The sequence below is a fragment of the Aphelocoma coerulescens genome, chromosome 2 (genome assembly GCF_041296385.1).
Source record: "Aphelocoma coerulescens isolate FSJ_1873_10779 chromosome 2, UR_Acoe_1.0, whole genome shotgun sequence".
NCBI classification, from domain to species: domain Eukaryota; kingdom Metazoa; phylum Chordata; class Aves; order Passeriformes; family Corvidae; genus Aphelocoma; species Aphelocoma coerulescens.
The window spans coordinates 70147024-70171394 of record NC_091015.1 but is presented as its reverse complement, the minus strand read 5'-3'; the positions used below and the strand labels follow the sequence as shown (position 1 = coordinate 70171394).

The 24371-nt window shown below is 42.0% G+C and overlaps 1 protein-coding gene across 5 annotated transcripts in view; it reads left to right on the top strand.

Moving 5' to 3' along the window:
* Positions 1-23322, top strand: part of NFATC1 (nuclear factor of activated T cells 1) — a 110893-nt gene extending 87571 nt beyond the window's left edge. For all 5 annotated transcript variants that reach the window (XM_069007963.1, XM_069007965.1, XM_069007962.1 and 2 more), the window contains one exon: positions 20738-23322. In XM_069007963.1, coding sequence (XP_068864064.1) covers positions 20738-20787 — 50 coding nt within the window. In that variant the 3' untranslated portion in view covers positions 20788-23322. The remainder of the gene's footprint in view (positions 1-20737) is intronic.
* Positions 23323-24371: the final 1049 nt, after the last annotated feature.

Genomic DNA, 24371 nt, shown 5'->3' with positions numbered 1-24371 from the left:
TTCTTTGATCCTTATGTAGTTACATCTTGTTATCCAAGCATCATGTAAACACAAGAATGTTCCTCACTTGCCTTTCCTTTGCATACCTAAAACATGATTTCTCTACTTAATTTTGACCCTTCTGCAGCCATAGTGCTGCAGAGAGTGCAGAAGACAAGATTTGACTCTTCATGTCTGCTCTATCCCAATTGCTCCTGATGTTAGATTTCTGTGGGAGCTAGGGCTGAAGATTTGTTCCATTTCATAGCTCTTGTGATACCTCTGGGATTGCAGAATAGGTATTGCTGTAGATATTATGAATCCATTTTGATACCCTGGGAGCAGAAGTCAGTTCCTTTTCTAGTGCTTCAGGGAAAATAGGTGTTTCAGTGCCACCTCATAAGCAAAATCTTCTGCAGATTACTTAAGTAGAAAAAATGCTATTTGGGGTCAGAGGAGAAGCCTCTAAAAATACAAAACTGAAGAATATTTATTTTAACTTTTTTTCTGTCCTGCATATGCAAATCCATACACAGATAAAGGGTGTCTGAAATGATCTATGAGACTTTCTATTCTAATTCTTTTGCATCTTTGTAGTTGTGGTGGGCGAGAGTGATCTAAGTCTCTTCTACTTGTGACTGACTTTTCTGAAAATCCTGCAGGTGCCTGTTGAGTAAAGCATTTTAGAAACATGAGGTCAGGTGGAGAAGCCCATCCTGTGGAGGTTCTGTTGTGCACAGTCAGTTCCTGAACCATTGCAGCTCCATGCTGCTGCACACCTCTGAGCTGTGATTGTCACTAGTGCTGGTATCCAAGCTTTTGCTATCCAGTTATTCTTCTGGAAGACTGAAGTGACTGGTAATCTCTTTGCTATTAGTTGACTTATGTTTTTTTCCTCTGTGATGATTGTGTTCCACTAAGCTCCAGGCTGCACTTGTACTCAGCTATTGGCTTGAGGCTTTTCACCTCAGAGCATCTGCATGAGGCATTAGCAGCTTCTCCAGGCATCTTCTTATAGTAATGTCTTTGGGTCAGTAGTACTGGAAGGTTCAAATGTGCTTCTCAATCTAAAATGACTTTGTCTGAAACTGCCAAATAAAAAGAGAAACTGGTCCTGATTTTTTTCAATTACACTGTTTGTTTTCTTTGTCCTGAGAAATTTCCCTGCCTCATTAGCTGTTAACCATTGCAGGACACACCATGGGCCCCAGCAGCCAAAGACTAGAGCTCCCTGAAGTTGCAAGAATTGATGCCACGCATATTCTGGTTTGGCAGAGTGTTATAATGGGTCCAAGTTCTGGCAAGTTGTACCTCAGCCAGACACTGCGGAAGGTCTCTCTGGAAGGGCCATCAGAAATGGAGGTGGCTGTTCTGTTCCAGACCTGAGCTCCTAGATAACTCTGAAAGAGTTTTCAGACATTTTTTTCTTGTTTATTTCTTCCTCACAGAGAGTATATTAGGATAAGGAAAGACCTCATTACAAAAGAAAAAGAAGCAAAACTGATTCTAGGGCAGAAAGTGCCATCAGCCACAGAGAGAAGACTATGCTTTTTGCATCAGCAGACAAACCCAGGGGCAGTGGCTGCTTCAGAGAAATTTCCAGGAATTCTCCCACTATTTCTGGAAACCTGTTCTGGGCCTTTACAGGCCAGAAAAGCACACACTACCATCTATTTAAACAACAGACTCACAGTTGGATGAGCTGTCACCACTTGGTAGGAACCTGCAAACCTCCATTGTTACCAGATAAACTGCTGATTTCTTCCCTGTTCAGCACATAGTCAGAGTTGGAGAGATAAAGGTGACCATGGCCTTTGGGGTTAGACGCTTCAGACTTACCTTTTTTGCAGGCTGATATCCCAGATACTTCATGCCATTTCAATGGTAAACTAAAGTCTTTAAGAGGAACCAGCTGTGCTGAAGTCAAGGAAAGGTTTGCCAGAAGGACATGCTAATGTGAAAGCAGCTTCTTGTGCTATTTTAGTAGCTAACTCACAATTCCAGAGATAGCTGCAGCCCTCAGCTGAGTTGGTGTGTGCTTGCTGGCAGAGGCAGATCTGTGTTGCAAGACTCCAGGACCCCTAGTCAAAGCTAGGGCTCTGCATGGGCTGCAAAGGATTCGGCACATTGGAAGGGATGGGAGGAAGCTTACGAACTTATGTGCATACACACATGCACTTGCCTGTACTTCTCACCCTTTGTGGCAAGTACAGGCGAGTGCATGTGTGTATATACATTTACTCTATTTGGGAAACAGTAAAAAAAAAGAACCTTTCTCATGAAGGTGTAGCAAGGTTAGCAAGCATTTTAAAGTTTCAGACTTCGAGTATGGCTGTGAAACTACCTGATGGCTTAATTAGAGTGAAAGAAGGCCTGAGAAAAAGAGAAATGAGAGGAGGGTTAAATATAACATCCCCATAAAAAAAAAAAAAAAAGCATAGATGAATTCTGGAAGAAGAGGGGAAAGGATGAGTGTGGGTGTGAGAGAGAAGAGTTTGTCTAAAAGTGAAATGGTACAAATGAGTAGTAAGAGTCCAGGATTTGACTACCATGGAAGAGTGTGTCTAAAGAATACCTGACTTTGCCCCAAAATAATTTACTAATAGTTTAGTAAATAATAATTTTCTAATAGTTTAGAGAAAAATGAGAGGAGGTGCAGAAATGAGCACTGTGCTCCTTAAACTTACATAGATCCAAGGAGAGAGGGTAGAGGAGCCTGTCTGTCTGTATTGATCTGCAGTGAGATGGCTGCATTGCCTGCAGGTGGAAAGGTTTGGTGGGCAGCTTCCCTGGGGCAGGACCCTCAAATAACCCTATGGCTTATTTCCATGTTCTATGGAGAGGTTTTCTAAGGGGCAGGGAAAGGGCTTCAGAGCTGTCACTGGGTGGAGAAAGCTCCCATTGGGAGACCAAAAACCCTCAGAAATATGGTGAAAATGAAGGGGGTGGAAAGTAGTCTGTGAGTAAATATAGTCCCATCACCTGAACTTAGTGAGAAATTTTCATATCAGTTTTAAGACGTAGAGGGCAACAGGACAGTCAGTAAAAATGAGAAAAATAAGAATATATTATCCATTGACTTTTCCCCAGTTGGAAACTACCCAAAAAAAATAGCGCTACAAGGAGTAGAAGTGATCAAGGAGTAGAAGTGATCAGACCTTGACAAGGCAGTTGAGGATTTGCAAAAGCTCACTTTCAAGGTTATACAGTTGAAGAATAAAACAGGAAATCCCCTTACTTTGCAACTTTCAAAAGATGGCATTCAAGTTACATTTAGGATGTGATCCAAGTGCCATGAAAATTTTTTCCATCAGCTTCGATGGATGTTCTAAAACAGGATGTGTTAAATCAGGGGAAATAATAACAGACTCTAAAGTAAATTAACAGAAGATTCACAACAGATTAAGAATCACTGTATTAAAGAATCAATTAGAGTCAGCTATTTACATAAAGGCAGAGTAGTAGCAAAAGAAATTTTTAACTAGAAAAAATCAGAACATCTGCTGAAGTTTCCAAAGCTATATTTAATATTATCTTAGGAAAAGCACCTGGACTGAATGGTGTCTCATCCAAATAAGTGTTTCCAGACCAAAATCACTTGGATACTTCTGGAAAAAAAAAATCATCTGCTAAAGTAAAAGAGAAAACTCCTCTGTATTCCCTTCCACTGAATTTTGTCATGAGGAACATCACCATCACCACAGAGCACCTTCTGCTGCCATGAACTAGTTTGCTGGAACCAGGGCCAGTCCTTGCATAACAGTACCATCAGCGAACTGTAGGGTAGACTTTATTATTATAAGGAATATTTTGGATTCAAGGACTCAGCACAGAGGAGAGTATGAAAAGTGAGCAGACTTCGGTAGAGATGCCAGATTTCCTGCCAAGAAATCTACAAATGGATGGACCTTTTCTTTGGATGTTAGATGAATATTCAGAAAAAAAATCTGCTTTTGAAATTTGCAGTAAACCTACTGTCATTTATTTTAATGAGGAAGGGGATAAGATACAAGGCTGTCCACGTCTCGTGGTGTGAGTTGTGACCCTAAAGACGTTTGGTCAGCCAGCCAGAGGTCAGCCAGACGTATACCTGATGTTTCAAGGCTATTTTTATGGTTTCTCTGATGATAAAATCTAGATTTCTGCAGCGGCCAACACAATTTCTCTGCTGTCAGTTAAGACCCTGCTTCAGGGAGGAGCTGGCAGATGCTTGTGACGTCAGGTGAAGCTGTATCATGCTTTGTGTCGTGCATGGTCCCCTGAGGGATGTGGCCACCATCCCCCTGTGCCTATTTTTGGAAAAATGTCTGTGTTCAGAAAGTTGTCTGAAGACAGATTTACATTTCATATGAAAAACTTTCATTGGGGGGAAGCACCACTGAAGGGGGAAAACCCCACATCTTGTGACATTAAAATGATTGTAAGAATTCTTTGGTAAGATGTCTAGGTGGGAATATTTCTCATAATATGGAAAAGACATCTAGATTTTACATTGCTGCTGCAAAATGAAAATGTTATGAATGGGAGAACTTACCTTTGGGTATTCTTGATAGAGGCAACTGGAGTAAGTCAGCATAGAACAATCTAGTTGTAGTGCAGCTGCACTGATTTCTACCTGTTCAGACCCAAAACCAATTCTTCTAGCTACATCCTTACTTGAGATTACCTTGCTTTTAAGTACTAACAGACATTTCTGTGTATCTTTTTCTTTTCCTTTGCAAGCTTTTATTTCTGTTATGTATCTGTATCTCATGTACCAATGGAAATCAGGAAAGGAAATTAATTTGTATGAACGGACTTCATAATCTTCATGATTTACCAGTAATGAAATCCGGGTTTGCAGAATGAGAAATAATAGGGCTTTTCCAAAATATCTTAATCCTTGGCTCTGATTAGTGGCATAAAATGAACCATTCTTTCCTATGTGTCTAAAGTCCAAGTTGTGCTCCATGTGATATTCTTTCCAGTCTCATGTCAGTAAATAATTGCCATGCTGCTCTTTAGTCTGTCTCTGACCTTCCCTATGCTCACTTTTCTTGAACAAAAGTTGGGAATTGTTGCAGATCGATCTCCTACTGTGATCTGATCTAGTCTAGTGTAAAAGGAAAGCTCGTTAATCCTACTCCCAAATTCTTTACCCAGTTTACTATAAATGTACTGCTCTATAAGCATACATAATACAGCACAGCCATAACAGTGCTTAAAACAGTATTAGGCAATGCCTCATATTTTCTAACTACTTCTACTTTTGCAGGAATACAAATTCACTTTCTTTGTATTGTCAAGGGTGACTTCTTTTAAAAAAAAATGATTTAGCTAGTTTCAGTTTTATGATTTTATGCCAGAATATTGTCTAGTCTGCCTAAGCTTGGCCATTTTGTTTAATTACCTGAATGAACCAAATATGGTTCATATCTTAAGGAGCCTTTTTTGTGGATGGGAAGAACCAAGTACCTTAACATGATCTTGTTTTAACAATTAACAGTTGGCAGCTGTGCTATGTATTCAACGAAGCAAGGATTTTTAGTCCGAGAGAAATGGTTTAAAATCTAGAAAAGAAAAACTGCATGCTGCTACTAAACCCCTGTACATTGTTTTCCACAGTTCCCTAGAAAGTGGGTAGGGCTTTAGGATCAAACTGTACCCACATGCGTATGCACTAAAACCAACACACTGAAGTTAACACAGAAATGTGCTTGTCCTTTTTGAGTGGTGGAAATCAGAAGTAAGTCTGCTGACATCAGGGAAGTCTTGCATGCTTCAAAATTCAGGCAAAATAAGAGAATAGATCTACTTGCCTCTTTTTTTAATCAACATTAAAACATTTCAAATGATCTTTTTGGAATAATGAACAAAATAGAATGTTTACAGTACAGTGACTGGTATTTTTTCCTGCCAAGCCATCAGACCAGTACATTGCACATTTGTAGACCACCTCTGCATATATCTGTCTGTGTTTAATAAGAACTTGATGCAAAGCTCATTGAAGTGAGTAGGAATTCTTCTATTGTCTCCTGTGCTCTTCGAATTAGGCTCCAATTCGCAATCATGATAACCTATCACTTAATGCTCTTTTAAAAAGCCCTGTGTTGAAAAGTAGTGCATGAAAATCTCTAATACTGGGTGAAAATTTCAGGACCCAAAACTTGATACAGACACAAGTTACGGTTCCCAGAGTAACTGTAGAATTACATTAATATGTTAAGGTTAATGGCACATACAATAACCTGAAATACTGCCTGTATTTCACTGACTGGCAGTGTTTCAAGAACACTCCCTTTGGTTGTTTGGATGTGCTGATATTTAAAGCAGTGTTTGTGTTGGTGGCAAGGGATCTCAAGGAGATCTCAGTGTGTTCTTGCACACTGAATGGTGCCTAAGTATATTTCGTATGAGTGCATCATGTCTGTTTCTGTCCCCCTTTATGCCAGTAGGACAGAGACATTCTTCTCCTGCCATAGTTCTCATACAAATATGTAAGGTCCCTTTATGGGACCATTTTGGAAGTCTCTTGAGTGGCTGTACTCATTCATGTGGTCTGTAATGAGACAATGATAACCTGCACCATATGTTCTCCATGGAAAACAATGTAATTTCAACAATTTTCCATGTTCTGTCATGTTTTTCTCTAAAGACTGGGCCTTCTGTATGTGTACAAAGATTTCTGTTGCAGCTCTCCATAGATAGCCACACCAAAGAGAACGCATGAAAACTTCTAGGGCAGAGCATTCATCCTCGCTTACCTGACCCTCAGAGACATTAGCTAATCGAGGCACGATACTCCGTACAATAGGACAAGTGCTGTAAAGCTACCTCTGTTATCCCAGCAAACATGGAGACTTATCATTCCCATGGCCATTTACAGGATTTGTTTTCTTCTGACAACAACATCCACAGCCTATGGTGCTATCAACTCCAACAATTAATCTGATGCTGGCTCTCTGTGTTATCATCTCCCTAATAAGTGTCTTTTTTTTCTTCCTTTTTTTTTCTTTCCCACCCCGTTTGTGAGAATTTCTCCCCTGGAGCTCTTCTCTATCAGGCCCCTGCAGCTGCTGTTATTTTAGATATGGCAGGAAGTAGGTATCGGAAAACAGCAAGAGCTCACAGCACTCAGAAAAATCTAGAAATTCCTCTGATTTACCCCAGGCTCTGGCTCCAATCAAAGCTGGTTGAAAAAAGAAAATGAAAAGAGAGAGGGGGGGATGTTGGCGGAGGGAAAGGCCCAAGCAGACAACTGTGTCTGGGCTGCGTGTGTTAGGAAGGAGAGTTTCAGGCATCACCTCCTGCAGGGTACCGGGGGGATGCTCTACATGGCCGTGTGGGATGGGGAATGCTTGGCTGGGAGCAGCATTCCACGGCAGAGCTGGGACCGGCACCCTCTCCAACAGCCAAGAAAACCCCTTCTTGCCTCCCCAGGGACACGTGTTTCTCATCCCTTTTTCACATTCTCCCCCTCGCATGTCCGGTGCGTGCCTGAAGCAGATCAGCTTCCCCGGCCATCCAGCAGCTCCTGTAAATGCTTTTAGCAGCACTTACCAAGGGGCGCCAGCCAAAGACACTGGTGGAAAGTCACTGGAGCAGGAAACTTACATCACTACTATTATTATTAGTAGTATTAGTATTAGTATTATTACCACTATTATTTTTATTATAATTTTGCAGCTTAGATGGGATACTTCTTAATCTGCTCAGCGAAAATATTTTTAGTCACTCCAAGTGCCTTTTAAATCAGGCTGACTTTGGAGATGACTTCTGAAAGAAAAGAAGAAAAACTATAAAGAAAAACACCTCCAAACCCTTCATTCAGCAAGCAGTTTAGAAAAGAAGACACCACCATCCCCAAAGATGTATGCAGAAAAATTACTACCTTTAGAACTGGTTTTAATAAAGAAATTGTTCTCTTTGACACAGCAGATAAGGAGGATGATGTCCACCCACAGACATCTCACACTATTAGCAATCTAGTTAACATCTGTAAATGTTTTAGGGAAAGAAATTACACTTTGAGACATTTCTTTTTTAATTACAGGCTCCAGATGAGATTTGTTAGAGCAGGGAAATGTATCCCATAGCGACTGATGTCAATAGCAAGCAGTCCCTAAAGCCAGCCAGGATTGGGAAAGCCATGCTGTTTGCTGCTTTTGGCACTGCTCCCTGCTTTCACAATGTCAAAGTTAGAACCGCCTTTATATGCACTTTCCATTTTTTTTTCCACAGTAGCTGTTGCCAGCAAGCTGTAAACTACCGTATATCACTCAGATTTAAGAACCTAAACTTTAAAACAAATTAAACTCTTGTTGACATTGTAGTAAAAATCAGAATCGAACTGAACAGCTCAGTAAAACTGCACTTCAATTATTTTATGGATTTAAGATTGTTTTCTAGGATTCCCAGACTCCCAATACAGTGAAGTTATTTCCTCTTGGCAGATGTCTGGAAAAAAAATTCATTGAATGGATAAAATTATGTGGCAGACACTAGGTTGAAGCCTAAAGGGAGGAAATAGTGTCTCCCCAGCACCTGTAAATATTTGCTCTGTGTCTTGACCAGGAGAACCTTTCATCCATGCTTTGAAAGACAATTTTCAAGGTTTTTATTTTGTGAGTTTTTAAGAAAATAGAATTTTCATCTGTCAAAACCCAGTTTCTAACTAGGTGTTTATATGGGTTTGAACAAGAACGGCAAACACAGATCTGATCCACCCTTTAGAACCACGTCCAAGTGCAGGTAAACACATGCAGCACACCAGTGCTCCCAGTCCCTGGCCTCTGCTTATCTTTCATTTCCCTACTTAGCAGTTAGTGTTGGGTATTCTTTTTATAATTCTCTCTTCTCTTTTTCCTATTCTGTAAAATGGAAACAAAGGTTTCCATCTGATTAATTGCCAGGTTTCCATTCTTTTTAATGTTTCCTCTCAAAACAGTTCAGAATGAAAGTATTTCAGAAATGTGTGTAGAAGGAAGCTACTAGAGATAATAATTTGTTTCATGGAACTATGTTTTACAAAAGGTGTGGTGCACCAGAAGGGCTGGAGCAAACAACAATCAATTTGCACAGCCTTTCATCAAAACCTTTGTTGCACTTTTATCTCATCAGTGGAATGTCCTTGATATCCCCAAAGCTCCAGCCTGAAAAGCATTTGGTTCACAGGGTCTTCAGCAAGAGCTGACTCTTGCTGGGTTGCTCTAGTCACAAGGATGCTTCTGAAAAGAGAGCCAGATGTTGCACACATGCAATGCCCACAGCGAGGTCCTGTGGTGTGCATGTCCTGGCTGAGCTCCCCAGGGAGCAGGGACCTGCCTGCCCCTTCAAGCAATGCGTAGTTATGTGGATTTTCCAAAGCTGCTGTGCTAGCCTCCATGCGTTTGCCTCCTGCTCTGAATTAGCTGGTTTGACCTGACTGAATCTCATGAAAGCAGCCAGTTTTCTTCATTGTAGCATTAATAAATTTTTTAAAGCTCCTCTTGAATTACTGTTAAAGTTCTTCCACTCATTTTGTTGCCTGGAGCACCTCTCAAAAGCGCAGGCCAACTCCTGCTGGAGTTTGGATGTGCTGCAAGATCACAGCCTGGGCCATGGAAGCACCCTGTCATTTTTGAGCTATTGAGAAGCAAGGGTTTTGAAGTCCAGGTACTCAAAAAGAGACAGAAAAGAAGCCTGTTGCACATTGCAAGTGATTGTTTGGAAAGTGTAATGCAAACATTTTGCATAAAATTTCGGGTCCTTAAGTGTGTTTGAGAGATGAGTGTTGTACACCTGCTCTCAAGTGCCTTTTTCCTAGTTCTCTAGTGCTGGCCGCAGGTTTATAGTGCTTCATTCTTGGGGCAGAATCAATTTCCTCTCTAGTGAAGAGCACTGAGCATCATCAGGGTTCTTGTGTCAAGCACTGAGATGCAAGGGGGAAGGTTTTGTCTTCCCTGGGAGCCCAGCTGTGATTCTTACCGAATTCTTGCAACCTATGTGGTGTTTTTACTGTTGACATTGCTCTGTCAGTCCAGCCAGAGCTTGAGCCATTCTGCAGCTAGGCACAGCATGTGGGAGAGGAGAAAAGAGGAAAAGACATTTTGTCATGTTCGCAGCTCTGTAACACTGGGACCATGTACAAATAACAGTATTCTTCCAGCTGCTATAATCTGAGATGCTTGCTGTAGGTGGTTTTAGCATCCAAGGAGTACTGGAATCCAGGAACAGTCTGGGTGCAGTGATTTTCACAGCCACATCTCCACAATGGGGACACCATCTACTAACACCCACCTGGGGATTTCCACACCGTGCCCAAGCTGCATTGGTATGTCTCTAGTGTGAGTCCACTTAAATCAGCCTTTGGATCAAACCTTACCAGCCAAACCGAATGGGAGTTTTGTTATGAAAAGGTCTTTCCCTAGTTAAGGTGGTACAAAGCCAGTGCAAGAGTGTCATTAAGCACTGCCAGTGCTCTTGTCTAAGGAGCCATGATGAAGAGGACATGCACTTCTCTTTGAACTGCAGTGTTGTCCAGCAACAGAGGCTGCTGTGGTTGAAACAAAATCCTGTGGCATTACTTACAGCTCACACTATGGTGGTGACCAGGTCATCATGCCAAAAGCAAATTTTTTGTATGATGGCTTTTTATCACATCCATTTTCTTGCAGGCTGTTTGCAGCCACCAGTTCAGATTCCCAGAGCCAGCCCTGCTTCTGTGCCCACTGCTGAAGATTAGCAGCTGTGTTCCATCACCTAAGGATTTCCCCCAGCTAGCATGACCTTTCCCAGCCTAGTCCCCAGCAGGCTCATAGGTGGATTTCTTTTCCCTTATCAAGCACATAAGAATTTTATTAGCCCCACCCAGCCTTTCTCTCCATTCAGCAGCATGTGGCCGCTCACTGAGTCACTTCATGGCCATCGTTTTATCTGACTGAGCAAAACCCCTGTGTATCAGAGGTTACCAAACAAGGCTCAGCCTTCACACAGGCAAGGTGCAGATGTGTCCCAGCAGTGTGCCATAGACACGTTGTGTACGGTCTGCACAGTGGCATCCTCCTGTTGTCCCTGCCTAGGTGCCCTCTTCGCTGGGTGATGTGAATAATGGCACTGATCTTTTCTGTTTGGCATGCACTTTGCTGATGGAAAGGGCTATAAAGGAAAGAGGTGTTGATCATGGTGATGATAATAGGGCAAGTTGGGTCCATTAAAAAAAAAAAAAAAAAAAAAAGACAACCAAACCCTTCTTGCTCAGAAGAAGATCATAAAGACCATGTTTAATCTATCTCCAGGACACTTACATTGTAGAGACTCCTACCGTGTTACTCCTGCTCAAGTCCATCAGACTTTGAGGCTGGTTGAGTGGAAGAAGAGTCAAGTCTCTTGGCCATTCTCTAGCTATGGCAAGGAAAGGGCACTCAGCAAATACTGCTGTTTGACCTAAGATGCTTCTTTCTTTCCTCCATTTATTGTTTCTTTGTTTTATTTGATATGCCCAGCTGCACACAAGCTGGTTTTTTATGAACAGCAGTGCAAGGTGGCTCATTTTGGAGGATTCCAGAGGATCACTAGGGGCCACACTATTACTACATAAAGTCAATTAAAGAGCATACATGCACATCCCATTGATTTGATTTAGAACTAACGAAAGCTTCAGTAATGTGCAATTACAAGAAACTTAATGACCCCTTTATATTGAATGCAACTTCTGTGGCACCTAATATGCTTTGATGAATTGCTCATTATGTGCAATGTTGGAAAAGCTTCTAAAAAGATTAATAATTGTATAATCAATAGAGAAAATTCAGTTTTATTTGGCTTTTTTAAAACTCTGAAATCAGTAAGACATAGAGATTATAGACCTTTTCCTGCTCCCTTTTTTTCTCCTGTACCCCTAGAATTACTTTTTTTCTAAAGCTAATCTGTCACTTTTCCAGCACTTGGAGAAAAGCCCTTTCTTGTGTTACGTAGAAAGGTCTGGCCTGATACAGATGGCCATGTGAGATCCTAAAGGCTGGTGTCAGCTGCCCAGAGAAATCACCGGTGCTCAGCTGAATGCCTGCACATGGGATGCTCCTTTGGCAGGGCATGAAGTCTCCAAGTAGCAGCCTTCAGCATCAGGCTCAGAGTTTTGTGACATGGTCCAGTCCCACTCCCCCTTCCCCATTCACTGCTGGTAAAACCTTGGAAGCTGCCAGCCCTTGGGACCATCAGGTGGGCTTTAACCTTGTTCTTCTAACCCTAGGATACTTAGAGAGCCTTGTGTCTCAAGTGTTATCCGTGCTTCAGTTGACAGTTGTGAGTTACAGCTAGTTGTGAGGTACAGCAAACCTTGAGGGATGGGATCAGGAATATGAGAGTAAAAAGACAAGAAAAAGGAAGTTTCATTTTGGTTACATTCAGGATTTAACACTGTCAGAGACATCTGGAGGCTAGAAAAATAGGCAAATGCAGATTTGCTTAAAATTTGTTTTGATTTTGAATCCAATCTCGTCACGCTTCAGGGCATGAATCATGAGTTCGGAATGCCAGGGTCTGACAGCTCTGTTCACTGTTGGGCACTAGACTGAAAAGAAGAACTCTTCACCAGGATCAATTTGCTTTACTGTCTTGCTCATGACAGGGGCAAATTCCTGTTGTCTATGGCAAAGGGGTGCCTGGTCTTCCTTACTCCTTCCAGACTGGTACCTACAAAGCTTTCAGCAGTGCTGATCTCGGATTTTGGCTGCCTTAGGTAGCATTTGTGTAGTTTGTCTGTCGTGTGGAAATTTTGTGTAAAACGTAAAATATGTCTGTTTTGATTCCCTTACAGATGCTCTTAGGAACGTAAACAGATCATTTTGGTTACAATGTGGTTTATTTGTTCATTGCCCAGCCTTACCCTCACGCGTGTGTGTATGAGTGTGTCAGATGAGGCTTGCATCATACTGGGGCAGATCCTGAAGCCTCTGTGCAGCCCAAATCCCCATCTCCCCAGGCAAGGCTGGCCTCAGTGAGGGCTACCTGAAATTCCTGTTGAGTCTCTGAATCTTCAGTAAAAAGGACAAATCAGATTGAATACAGCCATCCTCAGACTGAGAGTAAAAACAAGCTGAAGTTTAGACTCCAATGTGTTGGAAATCACTGCAGTTCTGCAGATTCCTGCGCTAATTTCCAGCAGCCGGGGAATTCATCCCTAAGTGTTTGCAGAGCAAGAGACGCAGGGCATTTCCAGGGCTGCATATGGGAGGGATGAAAAAAATCGAAACCCAGAATTTTTGGTGCAATAGGATGGGACTCATTTAGCCTGGGCACCTATTCAAGAGCCCCAGTTAAATTGCTGCCGCACAGTGCTGTCATCACACTACAAGGAACCTTTCCCATTAGCCCTCCGCAGTGCAGCTGCCCTGGGAGACTTGGAGTTGTTAAACTAAATAAGGCAGAGGGTAGAGCAGGTAGGAAAACTTAATGGCTGTCATGCACAACAATGCCATCCATCGTGCCAAGCTGACGTTCTTATGGGAGGATCATGTTTTATTAAAACCTGCTACTTGTTGTCACTCACTTGCTCCACTGTCCTATTTGCTGTCTCCAAAAATAGCATGCCCTGTGGTACTGGCTTATTATGATTAAATAGATAAAAATAAGTTTAAAGTTTAAACACATCCAGGACACCTGAGGTAATACAAGATCTGACTTCTTCATGGAACGTGTGAAGTTATATTTTCCACTGCTTCACAAGACTTGTTTGGTTTGGTTTTTAATTCAGTAAGCTTTAATGTGATCTACAGTTTTGCATTACAGTCTGGCACCTCCGGAATTTATATCACTGTTTTCTGGTGTTTTGTCTTACTCACAGGACAATACTTACTAGTTTTGAAAAAAGAGTTTCTGTAAGAAAAACACATTTTTTTCAGTGATGTGAGTACCAATTCTATGTTGTTTGTTGCAGCTTTCATATGTCAGAAAGTAGTGATGCTTATTAATAGTGAGGAAGTAGGTACCCTGATAAAAACTGTAGAGTTTTAGTCATGGGATGGAGTTTATATGAGGAGCTTAATTTTTTTAGTCGCTGTATATGCATCCATATTTAGCCATTTTTCTCTTAAAACAAAATCCATACATGGAGATAAGAAAAAGAAACTTTCCTCCTGTATTTCTGCTTCCTCTGCATTCATCTGCAACTTTGAATTTCTCTTCAGTGATGCTAATATGTGGCGTTTCATCTAAAACAAGGGCATACGAGAGCACAGTAGCCTTATGGAGCAAGGTATGGCCTCTCCGCTGGTGGAAAAAATCTGAGGGCAATAATTATAGGCAGCAAAGTGAACGTCATACTACAAAGCATTACTACAGGTAGCGTGGTGTCAGCGTTAAAACTCATGTAGTCACTCCAGAGCTATGTGTCCCAGGCTCTCTTTGTGTGCTGAGTAGTGACTGCAGAAATTCAGAGCACTTGTGGGTACATCCACGCTGTGTAATGAGCTGTGTGGAGAGATCCCTGACCTGGATGTCGGTGTAATTGTACCCATGTAAGGCTTGACCTGAGCTAGTGAGTTCTGCCAGAAGGCAAAAACAATGAGCCAAACCAAGGCAGTTTTGCTTTCAGGATTGCTACTGGTTTCTGGAGGTTGCTCAAACCTTCCACAGGCCTTCTGGAGGCTGTGACACAGCTGTGCAGTCTGACCAGTGTCAAACATAGTCCAAATGAGGTCTCCAGTCATGGCACTGCCCTGCTTGGGCAGTTAGGCCCATCTGAAAGATGAAGCATTATTGTCCAGACATGGCAGAATCGGAGCATGATTTTACCGCAGGCTTTCCACACACGTAGCTTGAAAGGTGCAGCTGGTATTACTTGTATTTTCCACACCGTGAGAACCAGTCAGAGCAGGCTGCTTTCGTTCATTTTCATCAAGAGAACGTTACGGCATCTCAGCCTCTTGTCTTCGGTTCTGCTCCATGTTAGAGGCAGTGGTCCCCAGCGGACACAGGTGGACATGAAGTAATGAGCAAAGGTTGGTTAGTCAGCTGTGGATAGAAGCTTCATGTGAGCCTGAATGCCTGGATGTCTTGGGACATGCCATGTGGCACTTTCTATTGATAAGGAAACCAAAAACCATCCTGAAGGAGCTGAGTTGATGCCATTGCTATTTACAGGGGAACAGGGACATGTGAATCACAAGGTGTCAGCTCAGTGCAGAACCTCTGAGTGCCCTTTCGCCTAAACTCTTATCATACCTTGGTCTATTAAAAAGGAGTGGAGTGGAGAGCCATGAAGCTCACTTGTGGGAGAGAAGAGTGCATCGTAAAGGGGCGCAACAGTAAATACAATCTGGAGTTTCACTACTCAGTCTCCTTTGTGCAAGCCTTTCTGGGCTCCTGCTGACATGGATTGAAGTCATGGGAACAATGGTCTTTGACATCCACATGTGTGACAAGACAGCAACTTAATCCAGCCAGAAAACAGAAATTTAATGTTACTGCTTGCAAAGTGAAAAGAAATGTGTCATGTTTTCAAACTGATACCATTCACCAACAAAACTGTAGACTCAGCTCTTCATAATTGTGAGTTTGAACATGGCTCTCAGCTCACTACCCATTTTTTCAGACTTGGGGGACATTCACCTTTAGGAGTATGAAGTCTTCCAGACTGACACCCCATGCATGTGCCCTCTCCCTACTCCCTGCACCACTGACCTTGTAATTTCTTTGCTCTGAGTGGGATCAGTGTTTGAGCTGGAAGGCAGAACTTTGTCTCGGAAAAACAGGTATTTTGTTAAAACAAAAGGCCACATTGTTACCCCTATCAGTAGTCGGATGCAAGGAAAGAAGAAATCTGCAGAAAGTTAAAGTTTTTCCGGTTGATGGAATCCATGTACAGCCACTAAATGTTAAAAATATTACATTTCCTATGAAGTTCACATCTATATATGGAACCCACATTTGTACAGATATATCTGGTTGTCCTGTTCCATGCAGGAACCCAAACTGGTGCATCGGTAAGACACTGATTTTGCTAATTAGTAAAGCAGAAATTTCCATTGCAAGGGCATTTCAAAGCAAAATTAAATACAAGAGGAAAAAACTCCTTGTTAAACTAAAATGTGGGGTAACAGCTCACCACATCCTGCTACTGTGGCATCTGCTGTTTAGTAAAGGAAAGGTTCCTCTTTCAGAAGCCTTGACAGGTAGAGAGGTCACGTGTTACCTGCATTTCTCAGCATTATTATTTTTTGCCTTTTCTGTCAGTGGAAAAGCTGAACATGACAATGGAAAATACCAGTTGAGAGAAGGCATTGTGGGGAACTGTAGGTGTTAGCTGTGAAAGCGACAGTGGCCTCCTACCCCAAAGCCAGCAGAAAAACAGTGAAAAAAAAAATCTGATGACAAAGGTGCTGTAAATCGTAGTACTCAGCTGTTTGGTCTGATAGGGATCAACCTGGTGCTTTAAGGGAAGTGTGCTACTCTAGGCCTTGAAGATTAAACATCTTGCATGCTATTCCAGAGCTGCTGCTAAGCTGTATGTAGGGCCTGCAACGAGCTGGGTAATTATTTGGATCTCATCTGTCGTGGTTATAGAACAGGTCTTTGTTAGTACTCACGTTATGTTGTTTTAAAAATGAGTGTAAAGCCATTGCAACCTTTCTTTGAAGAATGTTGTGCTTATTCAAAACCCAGCTACTGCTGGAATGGTACTGCAGACATGAATGGATGTGTATCCAAGCAGCTGGGGAATCAAAGACCAGCGTTTGCTTTAGGAATGAAACTCAAACCTGGGCCAAAATACTGCTTGCACTGAATACTGCTGTTCTGTGAAGCACACACAATCTTCTTGTAACAGTACTGAGTTTGTAAGTCAAAACTTGAGCATTCAAGTCTGCAACCAGCTGATTCTCCTTAACTATATAATAAATATTTTGTTACAAAGGTGGGAGCTAAGAGAAAAATGCCAATTACTTTATCTGCATGAGCAGATTTTGCCTCTCTGGGAAGTTCTGCAGTGGTCCTACAGGATCAAGTGGAGCTCTGAGGATACCCAAGGGGTAGATGGCAAAGGAGATAGTGAACAGGGAACCGTCAGCTCATTTACTTGAAACGTGAATTAAATTTACAATAAACAAATTTAAAACAGAAAAAATGAATGCTTTTTCCACCCTCACATCTGTACACTGTGGAACCCATTGCTACAGGAAACTGTGAAGGCCAAAACAGGTTCAGAAGGTTATTATAAAACTTAATGGAAGAAAGTTCATCAAAGTTCACTAGAAGCAAGGATGCAGACCTCTGGCTCATTAAGTCCTGCAGCCAAGCAAAAGTGTACTAGAGAAAGCATCACTGGAGGTGTGCTGGTTCTTACGCTCTTTCCCAAAGATCTGACAGTAGTGGTAGCTGTGACACTGGTGTGGATGGGCACACAGGATGCTTCAGCAGAACCATTCTTCAGTAACAGAGGGTTTGATTTGCTGTTGGGAAGGACAATCTTGGATCAGCCTACAACAAGAATATTGATGTTTTCTTGCCAAACAAAAGAAAAATCAGTTCGGGGTCAAACAAAACATTCCAAGATATTCCATTCGATGCAAAATAAAACATTTCCTAACATGCAACAAAAATGTTAACATGTTTTGGAGTATTAAAAGGAAGCAAATTTTCCAGAAATCAGAAATAAAAAATGTGGAGAGTCTTCATGGGAGTGCTGGACCATGCAGTTGGGGGTAGTGGGAAGCATCCTTCTAGCCAAACCGAGCAAGCATCACCCAGCACACTTCACATCCGCTTGCCTCCTGGTTTCCCCCCATTCCCACCCACCAGAGGGTTTTCCTTGCCAGCCTCAGGTGCCTCAGCGGGCAGTGAGGGAAAGCCCACTCACATCACACTTCCCCTTTCATCTCTGCTAGCGGTCTGCTGCAAGATCCGCTGTGCTGCCACGTATTCCCCCACCTGGGCCTTTTGCGTGCACCCTTGTACCTCTCTGCAGGTTTTTTCCACTGCATTATTGGGAATTTTTTGCATTTTTGACACTGCAATGGGTAAAGGGAAAACAAACAAGTGAAATAGAGAGCTGTGTTTGACCCACACTGTTCCACAGATCACTGTGGAGGAGAGAGATGTTGAGTGTCCTCTTGGTGGTTTTGGCCCCGTTTGATTGTTTCATCCAGTGGCAATGGGTGCACTTGGGTTGAGGTTCAGCTGTCTCCCTAGTCCATGGTGATGTTGTCTAGTGACTGTTGTTGAACAGCTGCCACATGTTGTAACATGAGGACACCAGGCTTGCTCATCAAGGTAGCAGAAGTCCACCTCTCTTAAGAAAGTAGTATAAAATAAAAACAAACAATAAACTGCTGTGAGTCAATAACAAAGTACGAGTGATTTCGGCTGGGGACAGACTGATTTGGCTGCTGAGAGATGGGGAGAGTGTGACCGAAGGAGCACCGTGGTCTCATAGGCTGAGGCAAGGCAGGTGGGTTCCCAGCTGAAAGGAAAACTCATGTCATATGTGGAGTAAGACGTATCCTACAGTACTCAAGTGACAGAGGATCAGCTAAGGGTACCTGGAGTGACTGGAAGGGGCAGCCTCTTGAGGGCCTTAGCTGGTTTTGGAGATGGACCTTCGGCTCATGTCATCAAGTTGCTTCCAAAATACCTTTGCTACATGCTTTAATAGGGGAAAGTGTGGGCTGGCAGGCTGAGGCTGTTGTTTTTGAAAGTTTTACTGAAAGAATCAAGCAAGAATAACTCAGCACATGCTACAGCATTAGTCACAGATTTGAGATGCCTTGGTGCTAATCCTGACTGAGATGGGGAGGCCCTTCGCATTTCCACCTCTCTGTCCCCATGAAGTACCAGTGATGTTTATATTCACATTTTACAGAAGCACTGTGAAGATTCATTATTTAATGTTTCTAAGCACTAAGTAACTGTACAAGGAGTGAGGATAGCCCTGACTAGTATCTTAATTTTATTTGATGTAACAGAAGCTTTGAGGGAAAGTTAGCAAAACTATGACACTGCCTGGCCAGTAGGAGGATTTGTTTTCATTGTCACATAAAACACAAAGGTATCGCTGTGTGGTTTTGATGCAGACCCAAGAGTGCCTTGAGAAGTTTATCACAGAAGCTATCTTTACAAAAGCATCATGGAAGAATCATTCCACAGAAGTGTGCTGTTTGCATTCAAGGCAGAGACTCAGTCCTAAAGCTGTCTGGAGTCTGGCCACATGGAAATGGGGCGGCACTTGTGGCTGGGTTTGGATGCATGCAGAGCAGTCTTTGCCTCAGTGCAGGGCTTGCTGCTTGAATTTGTTTTTGCTGTTTGGTAATACTAAAGATGAACTCCACAGCACTCTCAAGAGGAAGAACTGCTTTGCCTTTTCACAGCTCGTTTCCATACTTCTTAGTTTGCTGCTGTAAATAGATTGTTACAAATGCAACTGATATTTCCTTTCTGAAGTATGGTGTGTGTATCCATTGGTAGAATTGGTTTTGGTGGCCAGGACCTGTGACACAAATCCTGACTGATTCATGTGCTGCAATTACTAAGTGGGCAATAGGTCTGCAGGGAAAAAAAAAAAAACAGGCCATAAAAACCAACACCAAACGTACCCAACTAATTGCTTCAGGAAGCTGGTTTTAGACAGGCTTGGTCTTTTCCAGTAAACACATGAAGTTATCTGGATTACTGTGAAAAGCAGCCCACAAGGAAAGGAAAATGCAGGCTTTTCCGTGGTGCTTCCATGACGTGGGCACGTGTTTCCCACTCCTGGCAATGTTAGGGAAACTCAGAAGCAGTGATAGCCCTGCTGATGGCATTTTGTCTATCTCCGTGTAAATCAGGTGGTGGCATTGCTGTAGGGAGGTAGAGTGGAAATAAAAGGGATGTTGTGTAGTCCACTGTTGATGACCTTTGCCAGGTTCAGTCATTTCCTGTCCATCTGCCAAAAATCACATGGACATAATTGGAGTGTGGGAAACTGTGTTGCTTGATGATCTTCAGGGGAGGGGGAAAAGAAAGAAGACTTGTGAATAAAGAAAACAACACTATCAGTGGAGATGCAGTCTGACTGGCTGATGCTGAGATAGCAGACCTTGTTTATTCTCTCCTCTGACTCTTGCCAAGAGAGTTTTTTAACTTGTTTGTCCCTCTCATCTGTTTGTGTGGATAGAAGTAAAGAGTGCATGTCCACGTGTGATCACCACAAAAGGAGGGTATTTATTTAAACATGTTACCAGCTCCAGGGAATGGGCAAGCATGCAGCAGTTTCCTCTCTTCTTTTTTTTTTTTTTCCCTGATATCAACCCACAGTGGAAAAAATCAGCATGTGAAGTTGTATTCTATCTAGGCATTGCAGCTGCACATACCCAGGTTCAGTGACTCGTGGCTTTCTGCCACCAGTACCTACCATGGCTAACATACATTCCAAGCAGCTCTTTTTATGGAGTAGATTATTCTAGGATCTCCTGTGGTCCTCCTGGCTTTACATTTCTGAGGCAGTTTTCTAGAGCAAATGGAATGTTTTACCTGTAACCAGTTTGAAATATTAAGTATGTTTGATGCAGTCAAGGATCCAGGATGCTGCTGTTCTTCTGAGGCCCGGTTTTACATAGTATTTAGCATGTTAATAACCTTGGTTAATGCTGCTGGTTTTGCACTGTGATCAGCCTGCACAAGCTACCTGGTGATGTCACACTTACTGTTCAGAGCTGTACTGAAGCTGTCAAGGAACGAGTGCGAGCTCGGGGGGGGTTATGGACTGAGGAGAACTGCCTGCAGCAGTGGGATGCTAATCGATTCCTTTTCTTGTCCTCTTTCTTTGCAGTAAATGAAATTATAAGGAATGACCTTTCCAGTACCAATGTCCACTCGTAGCTTTCAGTGTGGGCCTGGTATGAAATACACACTTTTGACTTGGCTGGCGCGTCACTTCAAGTTGGGAGATGCCGAATGAACTGAAGACGTTGCCTGGTACCACTCTGATCTTCCACCTTAATGAATGTCAGGAACTGAAGATTTACCTCTTGCTTACAAAGAAGTAGCTCCTCAACATCAACTGATGAAACAGCTTTTTTTAAAGAAAATCATCTCAAAAGAGAGAAGAGGGATACACTCCAAGACGGCGCATTTCGTGGGACAAAACTAGGAAACTCAGCAAAATCTGAGCGCTTCTTCCCAATGCTGATCCTTTTGGCACGGCACCGCTGAAATACAGCCCTGGAAGTGCCTTATTTTACCAGGTTGTGGCATCAGGGCATTTTTAATAAGCTTTGAATTCGCTACCATTGAAAGTGTTGGTAGGTGCAGAAACTCTAGAGCTTGAATTCTGGAGAGTGATATTGGAAAAAAGCATAGGACTCTGCAGCAGAGTAGGGAGAGCAATCCCAACTCCAGTAAGACACGTTTATGAATTCCAGAATTTCCTCAGCTTTTCTTCTGCTGTAATGTACAGCCTATTGCCTTATTCTCAGTGCATTTCAAAAGCCTCCTGATTCATCATCATCTCAGCTTTCTTTTGCATATTGTCTTTATTATGTGCTAATGAATCATAGGGTCGGTAGTAGTAGCATGGTTAAGATTTTGATTTTGATCCGGCTTCTGTCATAGCACAAGTGAGTTGAATAGCACAAAATAAAAAAGGTTGATGGACAAAAAATTGAAATCTATCTTTTACATGATAGATGAATGTGTATGCATGTACATACATACTAGTATATATGCATATATTTATATATGACAAATAATATAGATGATTGCCTAGTAAGGGCACTGAATTTAGCAATAATTTCAATTTCTGAGAATGCATTTCAAATCCACAGCAAATATTTCAGCTACTTCTTTTGAGGGTTTGTTGCACCTAAAGCAGGTATGCATTTTCTTTCCTCACACAGTTAAGCAAGCACTTTAGATAGGCAAGAAGGATGCATACAAGATACATGTTATTTACCAAATGCCAGAATATGAGTTATAGTAACTGTAAATACCATTATGGAAGAGTGTAAAATATTTGTTCAGTTATAATGTTATTATTCCGCAGAAGCCTTATAACTCTCTGCTACGTGTATGGAAAAGGATGTTACCAAAAACCCACCTTGGTTTCACATGTGGCGCTGTATAGTGTGTTTTCAGATTAGCTAACGTTCCTGGAGCTACAGGTAGGCATGTAGTGTAGGCTTCAACATTGTATTTTTTACAATCAACTGCTTATTATATAACTAGCAACGACCTATTACTTCACATAACCAAAAAAAAAAAAAAAAAACCAACATAAAAATAAAAACTAAACTAAACTAAACTAAAATAGCATGACTTTAAATTAAAAATGTTTAACATTAATATTGTGCCTTAGGAATCTGTGCCCCCTCCTGGAAACACACCCAAACTACACCCCCAAACTGGGGTGGCTCCTTAACCCCGATGCAATGAAGACTGAACAGGTTTCACAAAAAGGTGAAATCCAACTAAGTGTTTTAAAACATTTTTCTGTATAATTATGTCTTACTTTCTTTAGGAAAAAAAAAAATGAAAGCCATATTTGTCACATTTGCACATTACTGTGAAGACATGAGAATATAATATGGCTCTATGTACATAATACGCTGTTACTGGTCCTTATAATAGTCTGTTATTCCTCACCTGTTTAATCCCAATTATTTACCCTGTATTTAGCGTTGTAGACGTTGCATGAAACGTTTCTTATAGACTGCCATATGAAAAGTTAAAAAGCTCGACAGATGTCAGCTTGACTTGTAGCTAGAAAACAGAACTAATAAAGCAAAATGTTTTGCTGGAAGCTAGTCTTAGAGTGGTTCATTCTATGTTATCTTGAAAAATCTTCTTTTCTCATATAAAATAGCATTTTTACATTATATACATATATCTCTCCATCTCTTCTATATGAAGCTGCTTGCATCCTGCTGCATCCTGCTAATATAACCATCTTAGTATGGAAGCAAAGTCTCTTGTCAACAGACTCCTCTTCATTTCCCCACTGCATTTAAAGACATTGCTCCCAAGAAGAGGAAATCATGTATGATATAATCCTCAGATTTTATTCTCTCCTTATTTCAGAAATGTCAATAAACTGTGCATGGAGGAATCTCTGATTATGCCAAAGCATTTTTTTATTCATATACTAAATACCTTGGGTGAGGCTTTAACCATGCGGGACAATAGAGACACCCACACACACACAGAGACACATTTCAGCAGTAATTTTAGCAGAGTTTTCAAATGTATGGTTTGGCTATGTTGCAGCTCCTTCATTCTGATTTTTATTTTCCTTTTTAAGCTATTTTGGAAAAAAAAAAAGATCCCAACCTGTTACCTTTAAGCCTGGAAAATGGAAGATTATGCATCTGTTGTATATGTACTCATAAAATAAAAATGAAAGCAGAAATATTTCCTGTATGAGACTGCTATCTTGTTTCTGTACATGTGTTATGGTTGTTGCTGTCAGTTTAGGAAAATGGTTTTCATCAACCTATTTGAAAAAGCAAAACCAAAAAGCCACAACACTCTGAACTTGGAGCTTAGGTATGTGCAAAAATAGGTGCATTCAAAAATACCTTTGCACGGATGATTCTGACTATTAAAAAGCCCTCTGGATGAATTTTAAGTGGTGAAACAACCTACCTTAGTAATCATGCCACAAAGTACTTGGCATCTGAGCACATTGCTTGGACAACAGTTTCTTTTGCTCTGCCTGGAACTATTTCTGAAACGTGTGGGTTGTTAAGGGTAGCCTTGGGATCTGTGGCCTTCAGTGCAGTAGATACAAGAGACATTTTTGTTGGGCTGGAGGCTTTGGTAGCCCTGTGAGGGGAGGGCTGGCCATGGACTGGGAGGAGGGGATGGCTGGCCACCAGCTGCATGTGATCGATGGATCTGATCTGTATGATGTGTCCGGCTCCCTGAACCCCCTCACTGCTCTGCCCCGGAAGAGAAGGGGCGACAGGAGAGTGTCAGCTCTGTCAAAGCTGGGCTGAACACAGCTCTGGGCTTCTATCAGCTCATGAGGTGGTGCTTCTGTATGTACCAACATCTGACACCTGATGGGCTAAAGAGAAAAGTTGAAAAGTATACAAGCATGCCTACCACAGAAGTCTGAGTTTACATAAGCACTTAAAAACCATTCCAAAATTCCTCAGGGAGAAGGAGACACAAGTATGCGTTGAAGTCTTTGTTGAAAGAAGACCTTGCTCTGCCTTGGGCTTCTCTTCCTATGAGTATGAGGTGTCACTGCCTGCTCGGTCCATCACACCTGGCTTCCCTGGGGCTGGTACCCACCCCCTGGCCATTTAAAGAGAGGCAGATTCGCCAAGCTCATCAAAACCCAGATATGGCCCAGCTCTTCAGAGATTAGTCAAAGGATTCTTTCTCTGCTTCCCACTCTGGAGGGTGGAAATACTGATATTTGTGCCTCATGGACAGCATGAGCTGTATTGTTGGTGAGGTTC